The sequence below is a fragment of the Scophthalmus maximus genome, chromosome 11 (genome assembly GCF_022379125.1).
Source record: "Scophthalmus maximus strain ysfricsl-2021 chromosome 11, ASM2237912v1, whole genome shotgun sequence".
NCBI lineage: Eukaryota > Metazoa > Chordata > Actinopteri > Pleuronectiformes > Scophthalmidae > Scophthalmus > Scophthalmus maximus.
Genome location: NC_061525.1, coordinates 18,239,588 through 18,259,014, shown reverse-complemented (window position 1 = coordinate 18,259,014; position 19,427 = coordinate 18,239,588). Strand labels below are relative to the sequence as shown.

The 19,427-nt window shown below is 43.4% G+C and overlaps 1 protein-coding gene across 2 annotated transcripts in view; it reads right to left on the bottom strand.

The window, feature by feature from the left end:
- si (sucrase-isomaltase (alpha-glucosidase)) overlaps positions 1 to 19,427 on the bottom strand; it is a 64,028-nt gene that overhangs the window by 10,274 nt on the left and 34,327 nt on the right. For both annotated transcript variants that reach the window (XM_035623541.2, XM_035623540.2), the window contains exons 21-40: positions 18,105 to 18,229; positions 17,829 to 17,917; positions 17,509 to 17,558; positions 16,745 to 16,936; positions 14,706 to 14,855; positions 14,408 to 14,614; positions 14,148 to 14,302; positions 12,475 to 12,643; positions 10,183 to 10,279; positions 9,413 to 9,525; positions 8,916 to 9,041; positions 7,224 to 7,352; positions 6,987 to 7,103; positions 6,792 to 6,854; positions 6,516 to 6,632; positions 6,325 to 6,415; positions 6,057 to 6,195; positions 5,271 to 5,404; positions 5,109 to 5,143; positions 4,403 to 4,519 (exon numbers count right to left, since the gene is read on the bottom strand). In XM_035623541.2, the coding sequence (XP_035479434.2) occupies positions 4,403 to 4,519; positions 5,109 to 5,143; positions 5,271 to 5,404; positions 6,057 to 6,195; positions 6,325 to 6,415; positions 6,516 to 6,632; positions 6,792 to 6,854; positions 6,987 to 7,103; positions 7,224 to 7,352; positions 8,916 to 9,041; positions 9,413 to 9,525; positions 10,183 to 10,279; positions 12,475 to 12,643; positions 14,148 to 14,302; positions 14,408 to 14,614; positions 14,706 to 14,855; positions 16,745 to 16,936; positions 17,509 to 17,558; positions 17,829 to 17,917; positions 18,105 to 18,229 (2,415 nt within the window). The remainder of the gene's footprint in view (positions 1 to 4,402; positions 4,520 to 5,108; positions 5,144 to 5,270; positions 5,405 to 6,056; positions 6,196 to 6,324; positions 6,416 to 6,515; positions 6,633 to 6,791; positions 6,855 to 6,986; positions 7,104 to 7,223; positions 7,353 to 8,915; positions 9,042 to 9,412; positions 9,526 to 10,182; positions 10,280 to 12,474; positions 12,644 to 14,147; positions 14,303 to 14,407; positions 14,615 to 14,705; positions 14,856 to 16,744; positions 16,937 to 17,508; positions 17,559 to 17,828; positions 17,918 to 18,104; positions 18,230 to 19,427) is intronic.

Genomic DNA, 19,427 nt, shown 5'->3' with positions numbered 1-19,427 from the left:
AGCGACGAGTACAGACTCCTCACACACAGACACGCAGGGCTATGCAGGAAACAAGACGGCAGAGTCTGAATGCATTACATTTTAGATTTGTCTGTGAAATAAATGTACGTTTGCACGCAGCTGCATTCGTCTTGTCCTGTCACCGCGTTCATAGTGTTGAACGTTTCTCATTTGTGTACGACAACAATGCTGAAATTGAGAGAAAGAAAAAAAACTTCAGGCACGAGGAGAGACTGACGGCGACCCGGGCCGGTTTGTCTCCTGCCAGAAGTAATCAAATGGCCCCGCGTGCACCTATAAATGATGCTCAGCCTCCGTTGCCACACGCTGTGCTGACATTTACCTAATTTTAATTGGCAACAAGTGTAACATCCCCTTAAGAGACAAGGGCGGAAAAAAGGAGGACACGGTGTTCTGTCATTCCGGAAATATGTGAAAATCGGAATGTATTAGCTCACTTTCTGGCACTGTCGTGAGGAAAATAATCAGTCTGGTCGCGCGCACACACACACACACACACACACACACACACACACACACACACACACACACACACCACCCACAGATGAAGATTTTCAGCCGAAGCGTGTCATCGCCATATGCTCCTCCCTACGATACCGTGTGTGCATGTTCCTAGGTGTGGACTGTCAGATTTGATAATAATTATTAACCGTATCCATGTGGTTACTAAGTGGAGGCCTAACAGCACATGATTGAATACAGAACGTTTCTATAATCTTAGGACCTAAGGAGTTTGCCAGATTATTATATCATTTCCTGGGTACATTCACCGAATTGTAATCACGTGTGAACCAAGGAGTTTAGTCCCACTCCTCGTGCACCCTCATGCCTCTGATTGAGCCTCAAATATTATATCCGATCCTGCGACCGGTGCCTCCACTTGAAAGGACCGTGTCTATATATAGAACAGTGGCATACCGTAAAATACTGCTGAACTCAAAAAGACTGTCCCCGAAGTTGAGGGCACCCTTTGCACGCAGCTAAAGCCACTTGTGAAGTATAGGTGTTTGCAGGTCTGGTAAGGCAGCTGACAAACACCGTGCTCCCCGCCGAGCATTCGATCGAGGCGAGTCTACCCAGTCACAGGAAACAGTCCTAGGATCGATAATGGATCATTGCCTCATGTCTTGGTGTTCTCAGTGACATGGCATACCAGGATCCTACTCTCATATCTGTGTTTTACTTCAGTAGAGTTAAGTCTTTATATTCCCACTAAGGGAAGCAACACAGATGAAACAAAACAATTTCAGTAAGCATATGCATGCAACAACTACACACACTAAGATGAATTATGAAAAAAGATGAACGAGGCAGGATTAGCACTCGTGTAGATAAAGTGTACGTGTGTTGCACTAGGTTGTACGAGAAGATTTAAATCTATTGCACTTTGACCCCGGCACCTCTGATCCTGAGGGGAGGGGGCTGAATGTGTCATAAAGGTGATAGCCTCGGCTCTCTATAATATTATTCTTCTAACGTTAGTATGCGTCCCGCAAAAATTAGTTTAACCTCTCTGCTCCCAAAAGCAAAGCAGACATTTGTTCTGGGTCCAACTCTGATGAGAGGGATTTTTTCTCAGTTATGTCTTTTGAAGTCAAATATTTCTGGGTTTTTGAGATTTGGTCATGGAGAGCAAGTATTTGGAAGATATGACGTTTGGCTCTGGCAAACCCGTGAAAAAACACTGTTCCACTTTTGTCTAATTTATCTGCAGAATAAACGATTAAACCATGAATCGGGAAACATAATTGACAGTTTTGATGTCGATACTGTGGTTTGCACGAGGGTTAAGATCACCAGCGAGAAAGTCTCCCCAAAAACTTGTTTTATTCCACTTTTTAACATTTAGACAGTCTCACAAATCTCACATTGCTTGACAGCTATACCACTGTCTGTCGGGCCCTCAAGGTAGACTTCTCATCTGTGGAAAACCAGTGGAGGAATTGATGAAGAGATGTGAGCAGGGAGTGCTGAAGAGTGAGAAGCCGACAGAAATCTATCTCATGAATCTATATATATATATATATATATATATATAATTTATGGTCACATTTATGGCGGCAAAAGGCCTTGTGACAGACACTGATTTGAGACAGATATGTATGCGTGTGTGAACGTGCTTATACACGTTCAGTCCTGGGGAAGACAAAAGAAACGAGGTTATCCGGATGCGTCAGCCCCCTTCGTCTTTTCCTCTCCTCCGCTTGGTCTCTCTCTTCATTTATCTGTCTGCAATCTAGTCCCGTGGCCCGTCTCATAAAACTTCGCCCTTCCGTTTTGCATTGCAGCGCTCAGGTCGGGACAAAAAGAAAGTACATTTAGACAAACAATAATATGTTCCTTTGGGAGAATAATGATACACATGACTGGAATATGACTAGGCTGCTGAAACAGGCTCGGGCGGAGAATATATCTTGTTTAATTAATTTCGCCTTGTTCCGATATGACTGTGGACACTGCGGTATACTGCTGGCGCAGTGGAATTATCTCGAGGTCAACACTGAAAGTTGTCCGAGGGCAAAGAGACGCTGGGCGTGACGGAGCTCTGGGAATGACTCTGCAAAAGCTCTCCACTCTCTCGTTGTCTTTTGCCGCCGTCTCCGACCTTGTGTACCCTCCGGTCTGGTTTGCGGCGTTAACGCTCTGTTGTCAAACGCCCTGTTAAGCAGACTGGAGGATACAGTCGCCAACCGTTTGACGATCGGGGATTTTAATTTGGCGCACTGAACAAGGCAAACAAAAAGAACGAACCAAAAAACAGACAACACAGCAGACTACATTAATTGCCGTCATTGATCCCGTTTCTCGTAGTCCTGCTTTTCGCCACACGTCTCTTTCTTTGACTCGATCGCGGGTGTTTCAAAGTCGGCGAATTGTTTGTTCAGCCTTCCTCCGGCTCCCGCGTCCTCGTCACTACCCTGCGTCACCACCATTTAGCTTGAAGGTAAAACTTAATCTGGTCTTTATTCCCCGCCAATTTCATCGCGCATGCTTTTTCCCCTTCTCTGTCTGAAAGCTTACGAACTCCTCTCCCGCTCCTTATTGCTTTAACTGTATTACTATTCAGCATTTTTCCTCTCAACCCTTCTGTTCTTCTCTCCTATTTGTGAGACATATCTACACTGTTCTCCCACCAATTCTCACCTCTGTCACTTTTACTTTGTCTCCCTGACTTTATCCCTTCCCCTCAAACTGTCATTTTTTTTTGTGCTGCCTTCTCCTCACATGCTTTTTTCTGTCAATTTTCTCCATGTTTAAACACCCATTTGCAAGCCATTGTTAAATGATTGGAATCACGGCGAGTGTGTGTGTTGAGTGGAGGTTAGGTGGTGTGCAGTGGTGCCCAGATCACCTTGAGAATTCAATTATATCCCCATTCCATGCCATTACCTCCCCAACACACACACACACACACACACACGCACACGCACACGCACAAGTGTGCCCCTGTCTCGTATTGCAGACTCCAGTGCAGAGAAATTTTGCCCGGTGGGATCGATCTCCGGACGGGCGTTATTGGATTTCTCAGATGTGTTCCAACGCTCTTAAAGGTCACCGCTAGAATGAATGCCACCGACACTACACCACCAAACAAGTCTATCTTTTGGTGTGTGTGTGTGTGTGTGTGTGTGTGTGTGTCAGACGCAAATTAAGAGACAGACGAGTCGAGGAAACAACTCAGTTTGCATTTCTCGCAAACAAGAAAATGTTGATAAATGTTTTTGTATTACCACAGTATATTTGCAGTAACACGTGCGCCTATACTTTAGGAGCACAATACTTTGGCACTGTAACTGCAGCAGATCTGTGTCATCTCTTGAGCTACAGTTAGCGCCAGTCATTCAAGGCCAGTGAAACTAGCTTTTATAGCCTTTTAAAGCATCAAGCTTTTGTGCAGTTGTACAGCAGAGTGTGCTCATAAAGAACGACTGCACCGATTTGAGTTGAATAAGTTCCCATGATTCTGAAATAATTACATATATATAATACATTCATGCTGTGTCTATATTTTATATGTATACTGTATCATTTTACAAGACCAAAAAAATAAAAAAAGTTAAATTATTTTGAATAACTGGAATATTGGAATAATTTAAATTCTGCTGTTATCCTTTGATAATTCTTTAAATTATTTTGTAGCCGAATAAATGCCCTTAAATCTTGACACCAGTTTTGATTGGTTGCTTCTGTGGTTTGATGGAACTACAGACGAGAATTGTTCCACAAGTCTGTTTAACTTATTACAGTCAAGTTATGGCTTTAAGTCGGGCATCAGCATAAGGTTAACAACCACACATAAAAGTGAAGATAGGTGGGGACTGGGTTAAAATTGGTTCATATCATCTCACGTGTATGTGCGTTTTTTCTCATGTTCACTCACCGGGCTTCCCTTGCCATTGTGGTTGCGTGAGTATGGATAGAAGGCCCCCAGTTGCATCCAGCGCAGACACATTTCATACTCGGCTGTACTGAAGAAGCCACATATGTCGGCCCCGGTCTGAAAGAGATTGACAGACAGAGTCAGGGGATAGTGCGCGCCAAAGGGGTAGGGGGTGACAACAGTGAGCGCCGTCCGAACAACAGAAGCCGGGGTCAAACTATTTTGGTTGCAATGTTTCTGAAGCGTCCTTGAGCAAGACACCGCCAGAGTGAGGGATGTTGCTGTGTGTCCATAACCCTGCTGTGACTGGGCTGTGAGCATGCACGTGAACTTCCAAACAAGGATCGATTGACGGTGCCGGATTATTTTTAAGTAGACACACCAAGGAGATCAAAGAGGACAGGGGGACAAAGGGAGACAGAAATAACGCCGACGAGACACAGGAGCAAAGAAATCAGAGACGGAGAAAGCTAGGACAACAGCGACTATACCTAATTTATAAGAAATGTGTATAGGTCATGACAGATAGGGTCAGGGCGGCGCTTGTAAAACCCGCTTTCGCAGTGCATCAGAAGATGTCCTTGGATCAAAGGGTCTCGAGAAACAAAATCACGTCACTCCAGCAGCTGTAATCTACTTAGCGAGGACAAGGTCACATCAATAAGATTATGCCTCGTCAAATCCAAGATCGGATGATGATACTTACGTAAGGGATGCCAAACAGACTGAACTCCATCATGCCTGCAGAACAAAGGAAACGGGGGAGTTGTACCAAATTTGAGATTCCCCTCTTCTTGTCTCTCGTCTAAGGTCCAAGTTTTAACCCACAGGGCATTTTTACAGTGTGTTTTAAAACGTGTGTTTATACCTATAATGGATTTGTAAAGCTGGTCCCAGCTGGCGTTGTTGTCTCCCAACCAATGCCCAGACCATTTTCCACTGGAGGGGTAAGTGGACCTTGTCACCACTATGCCTCTTTTACCTGTCACATTCAGCAGAGCACTGCACAGAAAGAGATTTGTTGAGAAAAGTGTGCGCACTTTGTGTGCACACACTCTCACACACACACACACACACACACACACTAGCAACAAAGCAGCGTGTAAAATTGTCGTCGTCCTCTTAAATAAAGTACATTCCTTTTTAGAAGCAAATTAACCAATTAATTGTGACTGTTAAATTCAACGTGGTGCTAAAATCAAATAATTCCTGTGCTTAACCACCTGGGCTCAGGGGCCAATGGTGCCAATTCCACCACGAGGACCAATGAAGTTTCCCATTGGTGATTACTACCATAAAGATTTGATGAGGCCATATTTCTGTGGACGGCTGGAAGATATCAGTTCCACATCTCCTGTGGCTGCATTTGCTTGCTGAATGTGTTTATGATAGGTTCTGCCGTCCTTGCACTCTGTTCCCATCAACTACATTGAATCTGTGGGTTCATGATTGTAATTAAGATAATTTGAATTATTCCCAATACGGAGAATATCTTTTTCTCTTACAGGTAAAGTGCAGAATAACAACATCTACTCTAAAGTTCCCGCTAGAAATATAGATGATCTTCCAAAAAAAAACAAAAGTCTTCACACAAAGTCACACACACACACACACACACACACACAGGCAGGCGCACCAATACATATCCACTTACTCATAGGTAGGCTTGGTGTGGGACCAGCCGTAGAGGTTATGGACATCGTAGTGTCTGACTTTCTTTCCATCACTGAGTGTCTGCTCGCTGTTCATGCACAGAGTCTTGTGGTTTAAGCCAAGATGTTTGGACTCCAATGCTTTACGGAGGCCGAGCACACACACACACACACACACACACACACACACACACCTTTAAAATCAAACCGTTCACATTGATGTCATAACTTAATATTTCTCAAAAAGAAAGAAAACTGTATCTGTCTTACGTGGCATATACGGAGGGTTCTCGAGCAGTGGATCACCGAGACACATCTGTCCAACGGTGCCATGGACAAAACTGGCGGGTTCATTCATGTCCTACAGATTTTTAACAGATTGTCGAAAATATGGAATTCAAAGCAAAATCGGGCAGGATGAGAGTGGAATAGAAACTTTTTTTTCTTTCAGTGTCACTCACGATCCAGAGGCCATCAAACTTCATGGTTTTCTCATAGAAATCCTTGATTTCTTGAAGCCACCATTCGGCTGTTTCGGTGCGTAAGAAGTCAGGGAACGCTGTGTAGGCCCGGTAGTACTGGAAGATTGTGCAGCACAGTCAAATCATCAGGAAGTCAAAGTGAATGATCTCATTTATTTTAATTGTGCACCACGGCATTTGCATTTCTGTCGCGCGCTCCCCAAAGCAGACGCTTGGACGTATGATATGTCGGTGAAGTAAAAAATGCACGTGTACCTCCACTTGTGTATGCCAGTCCAGGGATTCATTAACAGTGATATTAGGATAATCTGGCCAGACCTGCAGCGGAAGAAAAAAAAAAGATAATGAATCATATCGCCAAATAATATGCAAAAGTCAGTGTCTCTTCTAATCAACACATGCTAATGTGTTTTTTTCCACTTGTTTGTTTCGCCATCCACTCCCTCTTACCTTCCCCCACACAATTTCATCACTGATGTTTTTAGGCCATTTGATGAAGACATCCGCTTCTTTACCTCTCACAAAGGCAGGGTAATAAACTGTCTCGTTGCCGGAAATGGCCGGATCCTGGATTTAAATACACACGGAAATGCTTCTGCATTCAGTAGAGCACAGCAATGCAGTGATTTACATGATGAATAAGCATAAGTGCCCGTTAATGTGCCCGTATCGGTATCGGGTCGTTACCAGAATGAAGATGAACCTCATGCCCTCTCCTCTCATGTGATCAACCAGGGTGGGCAGGTTTTTGAACTCAGGGTCCAGGATAAAGTCGAGCTGGCGATCCATGTAGTCAATGTCTGCATACTGCACATCCTGCAGATGCCAGAAGAACAACACCTGACATTCATATAAACAACAATATTTTTCCCATATTAAACCCCGGTCTTTGTGGTTTGCACTATACCGGAACGGCAACATCCCAGTGAAAGACTATTTTTTATTAGCGGATGCATGTCACTGATGCCTCACGATGACCACGTCCCGCATATTCAGAACTTAACAGAGCTGGTAAGTCTGAGCTCTGAAGTCTGAATTTAAAAAAATAAACAAGACTATATATATGAACCCCTTTCCTCTCATCAGGTTGAGAAAAAAGAAAATTTGCTACGAGGATGTAAAAAATTACTGCTAATAAATACGAAAAGGTGGCGAGTTTAAGATACAGAATGAGAAAAGTGAGACTTTTCATACGCTTTTGGGTATCGTCTCCTCCAGTGTAGAACAAAACTTCACCGGCTCTGGCTGCGTGGTTTATTAGTCTGTAAAGCCACCTGATGTGTGGCATTTGTAAGTAGCTGCATTTTCTGCTTCCTTCATTTCAGTTAATGATGCACGATGCTTTATGGCCGACGTCAGCTCCCCGCAGGTTGGGGCTTTGCGGAGGCATATTCCGGGGATCATTTGATTATCAATGGACATTCTTTATTCTGTTCCTCAGGAATAAAAATGGGATTCTGGCATCTGGGCCGTCTTCTTGGGGCATCTTGCCATGGCTAGACACAGCTCATAGATACGTTCCTTTTTTTTTTATGTCACAAACTTGTTTAACTAAAATGATATTCAAATCTGACTTTTACTGTCAGAGAGAGTTACCGTTCCTTGTGCAAAATGTGAAACGTCTAGAGGCTGAGAAAACTACAATGGGATGGATTTCAAATGAGATTAGAGGCCAAATTTCATTAGGTCAAACTAGATGTTCTCAATGTAATCCATGAAGTCAATGCCTCCATTTTGCTTCGTCCCAATAACTCTAATTTATGTTGTATGTAGTTATTGTCCGCATACAGTGAACCATACAATGTTGGTAGATACTGTGTTGAATTTAGCTCAGTCTATCCCACTGAGTGCATGTACAACATACAAGAGGAAGCTATGGGATTACATTTGTTCGGATGGGAGCGATGAAAATATTCCTTGTGCCCACAGCACAGATTGAATGAAATTGACCATTTTGGGAAAAATTAGGTCTGGACGAGATGTACATTATTTGGGCATTGACAGCATTGTGTCCCCTAATGTCCCATTATAGTTTATAGCATTGTTGAAGTTGTGATGCATGAGATTCAACCATTTCTACCCCAAATAAATTCAAGTAATTGAATGTTTGAAAAGAAAAGCAGGGATTTTGTTGTTTCCAAAGAATTATTGATTGTCTGTCCGTCAGTGGAGACAGAAAGAAATTTGAAACGCTGAAACTCTGTTGGCCTGTGTTGAGATTTGGTTGCCTGAAACCTGAGGGGAACATATGAGTTGAATATCTGTATTTTCTCATATTGTTTTCAGATTTCGGATTTCTCCTTTGAAAACATAATTGTAATTGGTACACTTTTACTGTTCTGACATCTTTCAAAAAATAGTCCTTGTCTGAACACTTACATAGGGGATACCCGCTGCCCTCATGTCTCTATAGAGATCCCCTATCTCTTTGTCGTTGGCGTAACCATAGCGACAGAGCTGGAACCCAAGAGACCAATAGGCAGGTAGAACAGGACGCCCAATCAGCTGTTAAGAAGAAAAACAAACAAGGAAGTTAAAACAGTTCAGAAAACATCAGAAAAAAGTTGTTGCAGCAAAACGGGACAGCGTCCATAAAGTGTTTGTGTGTGTTTGTGTGTGTGTGTGTGCACACGTGCGTGTGTGTATGTGTGTGTGTATGTGTGTTTGTGAGTGCGTGTGTGTTTAGATTGGCTAAATGAGAGAGCGCAATGAAGCGAGGAACTCCCAGCTGCCGCAGTCCATCAACAGCAGCCCAGGGCCAGACACAAAACACACACACACACACACACACACACACACATACACAGACACAGAAACACACACCCAACACATGCACACATTCATACACACACCAACAAACAACCCGGAAGACTTACTGCAGTGTACTCCTGCACCACCATCTCAGGTGTAGGTCCCAGGACCATGTAGAAATCCAGGATGCCTCCCACAGTTCGGTAGGTTAAAGCTGGAGTAGGCTGGAAAGTCACATCTGGACATGAAGCAAAGAAGACATGTTAGTCACTTACAAATTCAAATGGAGTCTGGTTTGTATGCGTGTATGTGTCAGCTTACTGTGTTGCACATGTATGTTTTGGTTTTAAACATAAGGTAAGATAAGATCCCAATTTATGAAGTTGCATTTTCTGAAAACATTGAATGTGAAACTGTTTTGAATTAATAGAGAAGACAGTTGAATTAGTCGAGATAAACCGCATGAACTAGATTAGTTAATCTGGTGATGAAATCAATTTAGAAGAACATTTTTACCAAATGAGCCACTGAACTGGGTCTTACAGGGTCAGAAAAAGCTCTGTGTGTGTGTGTGTGTGTGTGTGTTGATGTTTTGATATTTTTTCTGTGATTTCAGATTGTCAATTGCTGTTCGTCATGCAAATGCATCAGTGGAGATAAAGCCTCACTGCAATGTGTTGGCCTTATATAAGACTGCCTGTCTTGTATTTCTCAATGTGCTCAAAACGTGGAAAATGGCCTCACTCATTAATACATAAATGCTTCCTGCATATGTAATTCAGTGTGATGATATGTATATGTATGTGTGTGCATGTGCTGGCATGTGCTGGGAAATGCATGTGCATGCGCAAGCATGCACGTGTGTGTCTGTGTGTCTGTGTGTGTCATGGCTCACCCATAGCATTGCTGTTGAGCAGCAGCACACCGTGAGCATCGCTGGTGGTCTCCAGGCCCATGTAGAAAGGATGCACCCCGTAGCAATTCATCTTGTACTGTAGCAGAGAGACGGAGAGTCAGAGGGAAAGGGTGAGCTGGATTGATGTTGATTAAATAATCGGTCCGTTCTGCAGTTTTTACAGTATGTTGGCCCGTGCGCCGCTTTGTTTTTTCATGAGCATTTTTCCTTTATATCTGAGGGGACATTTCACATATATGGGTAAAAAATACCTATCCTGTGTGGAAATGAATGAGCACTGGCTAAAACATTTTCTTAAAAGTATATTTTGTTAGTTATGATGCCCAATATTAGCCCCCAATATTTTAAACTAGGCTGTATACTGGCCTGAAGACGTCACCAGACGGCTGGGAGGTTATTTGGGGATTTGAATTAATGCTATGAGAAAATCAAAAAGTCCTAAATGTAGCATACAGATCATTGAAATGAATGACAGAACTGTAGCTCGGTTACCATACTCAACTTGGCAACGTATTAACAGCGGAGAGCTTTCGAAGTTTTATCAAAATTTATGGTTTAGAACGGCCAATCTAATCAATTTGCATGTGTGCCTGAAGGCAGTCATTTTGTTATTTTGTTCTCTTTTTTGTTTGTTTCTTTTGTTTTCCATTATCTGTGACAATTCATTGCTTTTGAATAAAAATCTGTCTTTTGCAGATGTTTGCTTGCCTCGGCGTGCATTGACTGTGGCTTGCACACACTCACGTTAGCGTGCGTCAGTATTTACACACATGTAACAAAGTTTTGTGTTCTGGTGTGAGCGAGTTCAGTATGGACTTTGTGTTCTCCTCCTGTAACTACGTAGAGGCTCCCAGTGTTGCCTTCAGCATTCAGACGAGGATGGGAATGGACAGACGGGGTGATGGGGAACAGATAGAAAGGTGGCGGGGGACAGGGAACCTGCCACTTTTCAGATGTCACCGCTGTGCGCGGAAAACTCATGGGAACGTCATACTCCATCAGGCTCCTGCACCCTCCTGCAACTTTGGTGCGTAAGAAGTTGTTAAACTGATGCGATGTCTATGAGGATCGGCTCTGTCTCAATGTCATTTTTTGTTTTGGGATGTGTGCGTATGTCCTTGAGGCCCTGACACAAGGCCTGAGTCAGGAGAAAGAGTTCTTCCAATGGCCTTTCAGTCTTTCTTGACACATCCTAGATACATTTGCATGGATATGCAATAGTCTGACTATGGATCCCTTATCTTTACTTGCTGCTTCTATGGTGCACGGCCTAGTTAATGAGTATTTTTCTCATCAATTATCCAGTATTCGACCTCAAGCAATGTATTTGTTTCATGTTGCTGCACGTCCGTATCCTTTTGGCCGAGTCCCTGCATATTTTGAACAACAAGTAAAATGATCCATGAGAGAAGAATCAGAGAGAAGGCACTGACTGATTGATGATTTAAATACATGCATTTTCTCGTAAAATGACCAGTGGACTTTCATGCGCAACCTGAAAGGTTTTTCCATAGTTTTTCATTCGGTTTATTTAAGTCTCCACGTTCGCTGACAAGTAAGACTGTTGTTCGGAGCTGTTTGAACTGCTCATTTCACCTTGGCTTAAAGAAGCTTTAGAAGATGCATCAGAGGCTAATGGATAGTGACAGTTCTAGCAATGAGACCAACACTCAACACAAAAGGGACTAACTCTAAGCGTGGATTGAGTGTTAAGTGCTTCTTTGAATAATATCACATCAGAAAATAATAATTTAACTATGATTTGCACAAATAAGAATTTCCAGTAAATGAAGACAAAACAGTTTTTGCGCCGTACTCCCAAATTAAAGCGTTCAAAAACTACTTTATTTCCAAGCTCCTAATGGCCTTGCTCTCCAATGGCCCCCTAACATTTGTCTGAACGCTGTGGAGCTGTCTGCGCTACTTAGCAATTAGGCTCGATACTGCTGACGCAGGTGGAAACTTTCATCCTGCCTTGCCTCGACGCTGGTAGGGAAAACATGATGACACTCCATAACCATCGCTCATATCAACAGCACCACATCAAAGTGCCGTGAGAGAGGGAAAGTCGGGTTCACGTACTGCGCCGGAAGGGTGTTTACAAGTCACCTCTGCAGGCTCTAGATAGTATGACGTTCAAGTCATTCAGCGCAGGGTGCACTATTCCACCACGAGCACAAAACTGGCATTGAGAGGGAAATAGCAACCGAATCTTTATTAATTTCTTCACGCGTGTGAAGTCACAGTAATGCGCTTCGTTGTGATACCTACACCCGGTGGCTGGTCCTTGGAGAACATTCCCCAGGTGTGATAGTCGAAGTTGTGCTTATAGGTAGGATGCTCTGTCTCCCCAAAGCCGTACACAAACTCCGAGGCCAGTCGAGTAGATACTTGGATGAACATGTCGGAGAAAGTAAAACCTGGCACAGAGGAGTCCCAGCTGGGAAAAGTGACAGAGGATTGAATCAATGAGATGAGGAGAGGGAGAAAGAGAGAGAGGGGGAGTGAGGGAATTATTGTCAAAGGGAGTTATTCACAATATGTTTGACACAAATAAGCATAATAACCCGTAGGAACTGCAGGGATCCCGTCAACACACTTCATAAATTTTAATTAGCAAAATTTCAGCTGACATTTAGGAAAAAACTAAAAAACATGGAAGGCTTAACTACAAAATAATGCCACCCTTGCTAAAAGATATGCTTTGGAAATCGTCGTTGCTTTAAATCACAGAGAGAAAAAAAAAACACAAACTTGCCTGGAAATCATTTTGAATACGTTTTTTTTATACGACGTCTCACATCATTGCTTGTGGATAGGAGCGAATACGTTGCCTAAAATTGGCAATTACTCTATTGTGGCCACTTTTAGGGAAGGAGTAGGCATCGTGCTCGTGAGAACAAAATAAAGCATGGAACGCATACTCATTTGCCTAAATGATAACGACAGCATAAAATGTATTTGACATTCATTTCATAGGTAAAGATGAAATAGGAGATAAGATGGAATTCATTTCAGGCGACTCCTTAAAAAAATGATGTCAATTGCCTTTATACATTTTCATGAAAAACGGCAAATTCTAGAGGGTAAGTATGAAGAGGCACCTTAACGACAACCAAGGAGCCGTCTTAAACCAGCAGGTAAAGACCTTAATATATCAAACAATAAATAATAGAATGGCACTCAGCAGACGGCGCATACCAGCGCTAAGGCCCAATAGTCCCTATGAATTCAATCAAGCCTTATGGAAACAGTGCAGGTGATGACATCATAATCTCCATTGCTGAAGAATGATAGGTTTATAAAAAAAAAGACAAACCGAATGAATCCACATTATCCCGGCAACCCATCGGTGGTGCCCACAGCTTTCTCGCCCTATTAGTTGCCGTTGAGTTGCTGAAAAGAAAAGCTTGTCCCTCCTTTGACACGGTGGGGCACACCATGCTGTCGTTATTTTTCATTGTCTTCAATTTTGAATATTGTTTAGAATTTAGATAGTCTTTCCCTGGCCTGTCATCCACGGTCTTCTGACATGGCTCTCCTGGTTGTTTCTAAGGGTCGGTGGTTGGCGAACAAGGGTGATTGTGGCTTTTAAATCTCTTTTTAAATATGTATAAAAAACATTTTTTAGATGTCCTTTGGCAGGAGCTTAGTGTTCCTGTATTTCTTTATTTATTTTGTATAGCTTAGTCATTTGATACTGGTTATTTTTCTCTCCCTTGGTGTTCTGTATTTGAATTATGTTGTTTCAATTTTTTTACTCCACTGTGTTTTAATTGTGCTATACAAATGAAGTTTAATATGCATTATTATCAATAATAGCAATAATAATAATATGATGATGATGATGATGATTATATCCACCCCAAAACAACAACAACAACAACAACAACAAGGCACATAGATCTATAGAACACAATATTTGAACGATTGAAAATACTCACATTTTGGTCCCTGTGCTCTTCCTCACGACCTGGATGCCAAATGGATTGTCGGTTAGAAGGACCTGGTAAAGCCTCTTGCTCTCATCAGTCTCGGGAACAGCGGGAACCGACAGCGGCACGGGAACCTCATAGCGATCTGTGGCTGGGTCCCAGATCTGGACAAGGGAGGTGAGGTCAAGTCAGAGAAACAACTGAGAAACACAAACACACACACTGCTATGTGAGAGAATGCACCGCTACTGACACAAATACATGCACACCTTGAATTGCAGCATGTCACCGCTGTGGTAACGGATCTCGACGCGGAGCGTGTCTATGTCTGGAGACTGGGGGCGACCGCTGCTCAAGTACTTCTTGTTGCGGGTGATGTCAACTGTCATGCCCGAGTTGGATTCTTTGCGTGCCGTAACGGTGTAACCATAGTCTTTTGGATAGAAGCACCACGGGGCACGTTCGATGGTGCTTGGCTGAGAAAGGAAAGCACAGGCATTTTCAGAACGCAGAAATCAGGTGTATGTACAGTACGTGTAGGGTAACAGCATCGGAGTCTCTCCTCACCGCCCAGAGGCAGCCTCTGGCCTTGCACTTGGCCTCGTCTGCATCCTCCTCTGGGTGGCAGTCGAAGCGCTGCTTCTCTTGTGCCTCCAGTTCCCACTGCACCAGGTAGGTCTCCCCCAGGGTCAGAGAGAGGCCGCTCAGAAACAGAACCTGTGTGTGTGTGTGTGATGAAGCGTACAGGAAGTGAAGGTGAGAGAGAGATTATAGAGAGAGTTTAAATGAATTATTAATCCGAGGATGCCACTGTGGTAGCATTCCTTCGAAGCTGTCTTGGGCCGAACAACCTCCCTATGCAAGTAGGCAAAGACGCGCTTGCTCGAGGAATGTGCGCTTGACGTTTCGTGTACTATCAATTAGGACGCAGTTGATCATTTCCCTCGCTGTTTCAACAGCCTCTACTGGGAATTATGAGTCATTCTCACAACACATCTTGGGCAGCCCCTGTCGTTTAGATGGAGGCTCTGGTCACTGCAGACGCCATCTGATGCATCCTCAGCTGGGGAGGGGGATATGTCGTTCCCGTTATTTTTGAAATAATTACTTCAGCAATTCTATAGGGTAAAATGCACACGGGAAGTCATCATTGGAAAGAAGAGGAGAGGCTGCAAAGGCAGGAATAGGCAGAGGGATAAATGAAGACACTGAGGGAAAGAGAGTAACATGAGTAAGAAGACAACAAAAGAAAGGATCCAATAAAAGAGGGCACAGGGACTATGAGGGAGGGCGTTTACATGCACAGTAGGCTGGAAATGATAGATATATATATATATATATCAAAAAAAGAACTTAATGCTTTCAGGTCAAACGTGAAAGAAAACACAGCCATCCAATGTGACCCGTGTTGTAAAGTATTGTTCTATTTGAGGCTATGTCAAACTAATGATGTTCCGCGGCTGTGAGCGATATTCAAGGCCCGGTCTGACTAGACATATAAAGACTGATGGAAACGACAAGCCAGAGTTTAGGTGTAACAGCACATTTACCCTTCACCCCCGCTGCAGGAAATGATTACCGCCGAGAGTCATTTGATAAATGCGTGCCTCTATGTCTGACTAGAGAGACCTTGAGAATCAAACAGGCACAACCACGTACACGTACGCGTAAACACGTGCACTTTGAAATTCACACAAACGCTCAAAGCGCCTCTCTGTTGCATTATTTAATTGCACCTCTTGACACTTTATAGACTCTTGCTTTTTTGTTCATAACCCTGAGCTTCTACTGTAGATTCAATAATTATTTCTCATTTTTCTTTCTGTATCTCACTTTATTTCATGCACACACACACACACACACACACACACACACACACACAATGTAAATTGTTATCATTTCTTATACTTAGAGGCCAACCTTGGGATTTACCGCAATGGTTCCATGCCTGGACATATTGAAATAAATGTCAAACGTCTTCTAGGCTACAGCCGCTGCGTAAAGCGTCCACCGCGCATCTGTCCACCAGGGTTTCCACGGCAAAAGAGAAAATTCGGGAAAAGATTGCAGGACTAACGCCCATTTTTTCTTTTCTCATCTCCATTAACTTCAAAAGAAAATATATTAGCCTCTATCAGCCGTTTATTGGCTGGTCCCTAACTATGCCTGCTTACAGTTTGGTGCCGGTCTTGAGTGCACGGTGTGTTTATCGGAGCATTTCATCCGCCCGCTGCTGCTGCTGCTGCTGATGCTGCGGCTGGAAACAAAGCTGTAAGAGTCCAAAATAATGAGCTGGAAGATGCTAAAAATGCTTTGAGTAGCTGAGGGGAACAACCGAATCATAGTCATCAGAGTCATAATTACAGATGCTTCACTGAAAGCTTAAAAAAAAAACCTTTGCATTGCACACAACAATTCAATCCGCCGAGAAGTGGATTAGAGCTGCTTTAAAAGAAATATGACCTGCACACCTCCCGGAAAGGTTAAGAAGACAATTTCACGTTGTTAGTTTGGCTACATACCTTTTCTGTAAAGCAAAGTTTTTCATTTGTGCAATGGCCGATGTCTACGAGCATGCGTGTGTGTGTGTGGGTGTGTGTGTTTACCTCCTTGGCTCCATCGTACTGTATGCCGGAGTTTGGCACCGCTGTGGTGGTGTTTCCCTTTCGTCCAGCGCCAACGTGAGTGACAGAGACGGACAGAGGAGCGGTGGGGACCCCGAGGATGGTGACGTTCTCGAACTTGAGGTTGTTTGGGTCCTTGTAGCCGGCGTGGGCTACCTGCATCGTCAGTACTCCCTATGAGGTAGGAGGACACAGCATTTGAATGCATTCAAGTTATTGCATGCTCTCAGATTAACATTGCTTGGATGACTTTGGCTTGATTTACACTCTGCGGCAAATAACACCTCAACAGCACTTCAGTCTCTCTCTTCTGGTGTTTTAAAAGATTTACAATAGATAGAGTCTACCCCGATGTATACATCACTCGCTACTATCCGGTACAGAACACTGGAAAAGCAACCAGTACGTGAACTCCCCAGACTCGTGCCCATCAGTCAAACATCCGGTCCAATAGATTTCCTGTCTGTAAACACCTCACTCCAGTGTAAAGCCAATGTACAGGGAGAACATCGCCGGCATACATTAAACATGCAAGGGAATCCTCAGCGCCGTGTGATGCCGGAACATAGAGTTCTTGATCCAACAAAGCTTCGCCAGCATAACATGGATCAATCACGCTGGCTGCTCTGGACTGGGGAAGTCGAAGTGTCTCCGGTGGTTTTGATCTTTGAACTCGAGTTCAGATGAGAGGGAATATCTGGGGCTGGATTTGACAGATGGTGTAGACGCATGCTGCGGCAACTTACATAGACAATGGAGAACGTGTGGTGGATGTGGTTTCCTGTTTTAACGGTTTCTGTAAAGAGATGAAGAAAAAGCGGTTAATGTTCGCCACCTGGAATACACACACAGCAGAGCAACTGGCCTTCACTTTTTTTGAAATGTGTGAGCTGACACAATGATTCATTTGATTCCCGGCGTTTGACGAGATAAGTGCTTCCATTTGAGGCTCATAAAAGAACACCTATAATGAGCGGTAATAACAAGGTGCCGATGATCCCCGTCTCGTACCCAGCGGCACATTTGCACACAAACGGGCCCGAAATGAGAAAAAAAGCAACAATACCTCGGGAATCTCCATCATCCCAGAACAGCTCCCCAGCTGCCTTGCTGTTGTCATCAAGAGCGACGATCAAGCCCATGGGGTTGCGCCGACTAGAAATACATGAATCACATGGCCACTAAACACATCTGTGCGTGTGAATTACAGGAAGTATAGAGGAAGACACTTTTTCGCAATTGCTGTTTGTTTTGGCTTGTTAAAGGTCTTTGAATTGAAGTGATAGTGGTTCGCGAGTGCGTGTGTGTGTGTGTGTGTGTGTGTGTGTGTGTGTGTGTGTACCTGTATGTGGTGGTGACATCAGGTTCCTGCGTCGGGAGGACCGCACCACCTCTGATGTGTAAACCCAGCTTGTCAGCCGGTAGATGCATATCAACATGCATTTTACGGTCTGCCAGCCGCTCCATCTGATTGGTAGAATATCAACCTCTTAATTAATTGACTCACAAAAAAAGTAAAAAAAAAATCTCTATCACAACCCCTTCACAACATGACAGCGGTCAAATTTTTCATGAGCCTGGTCTGGAGAAAAAACGTCCTCAATGAACTTTGAAGCAGACAAAGCAGGAAAAACTGTTTGGAACTGGTGTGAGTTATTGTCATTGTTAGTCTGAGTCTGCAAACCTCCTATGGTTTAATGGAGCCAAATTACACACACTGAACGTACAGAAATGAACGAGGGCTAGCAGTGATTTGAAAATGTATGCTATCGGGTGCTCAAGGTAGGACGCACATGGGTAGATGGTTAGATGAGACTGAATAACTAGCTGAGAGGCTTGGAACGACATTAGGTGTCGTCATTTATTTTTTTTTAGAAACAAGCTGTGTATCTCTTTCAATTGGCAGAATGCAGATGGTAGAGGCAACAGTTTCGGGGTTTTTTTAGCAGCGCTTGAATATGCAGATGTGATTTACGCAACTGCCCACACGCCCTCAAGCCACTTGACGCCGCGTCTCCCAGCTCTGTTAAGATTTATTACAGGCGACAGTTTTAGAAGCCATCTCTGCATCCTCCGTGAGGAGGCAGGCCGGACATCACTCACCGTGTGAAGGGAACAACACGGGTTCTTTTGATTCATAGAGGCCTCCTTGCTGAGCTACCACTTACTGTATCTTCACAGAATATGTAAATATTAGACAGAGGAATATGATACAGTGTAGTGTATAGAACCCCGGATATCCCGCGTATGAATGCCGTGCTGCAGTGGATGTGCTGATGTTTCTTCTTCTTTTGAATTTTGTAAAGTGATTTTTATCTTGTGTTTTGTGACACATTTTCGTGCAAGATTGTTGATTTTTTTTTTTTTTTTACACTTGAAACTCTCTGCACATTTTGTTGATGTGTGGCTTGCTTTGGTTTTGCAGGGTATACCGCTGTGAATCAGAGCTTTGTTCCCATCTGGAAATCCCTCAACAAATAAAGGATAAAGAAAATAATGCAACGTGTAATGTTTTTTTGGTCTGTACCAGACTCAACTTTGACAACACTCCTCGAAAAACTCTGTACCTCCTGAAATCCCTGCAACACAACTTGTGGATACAGCTCCACACACATATATATATATATATATATATATATATATATATTTTACCATTAAAAAATAA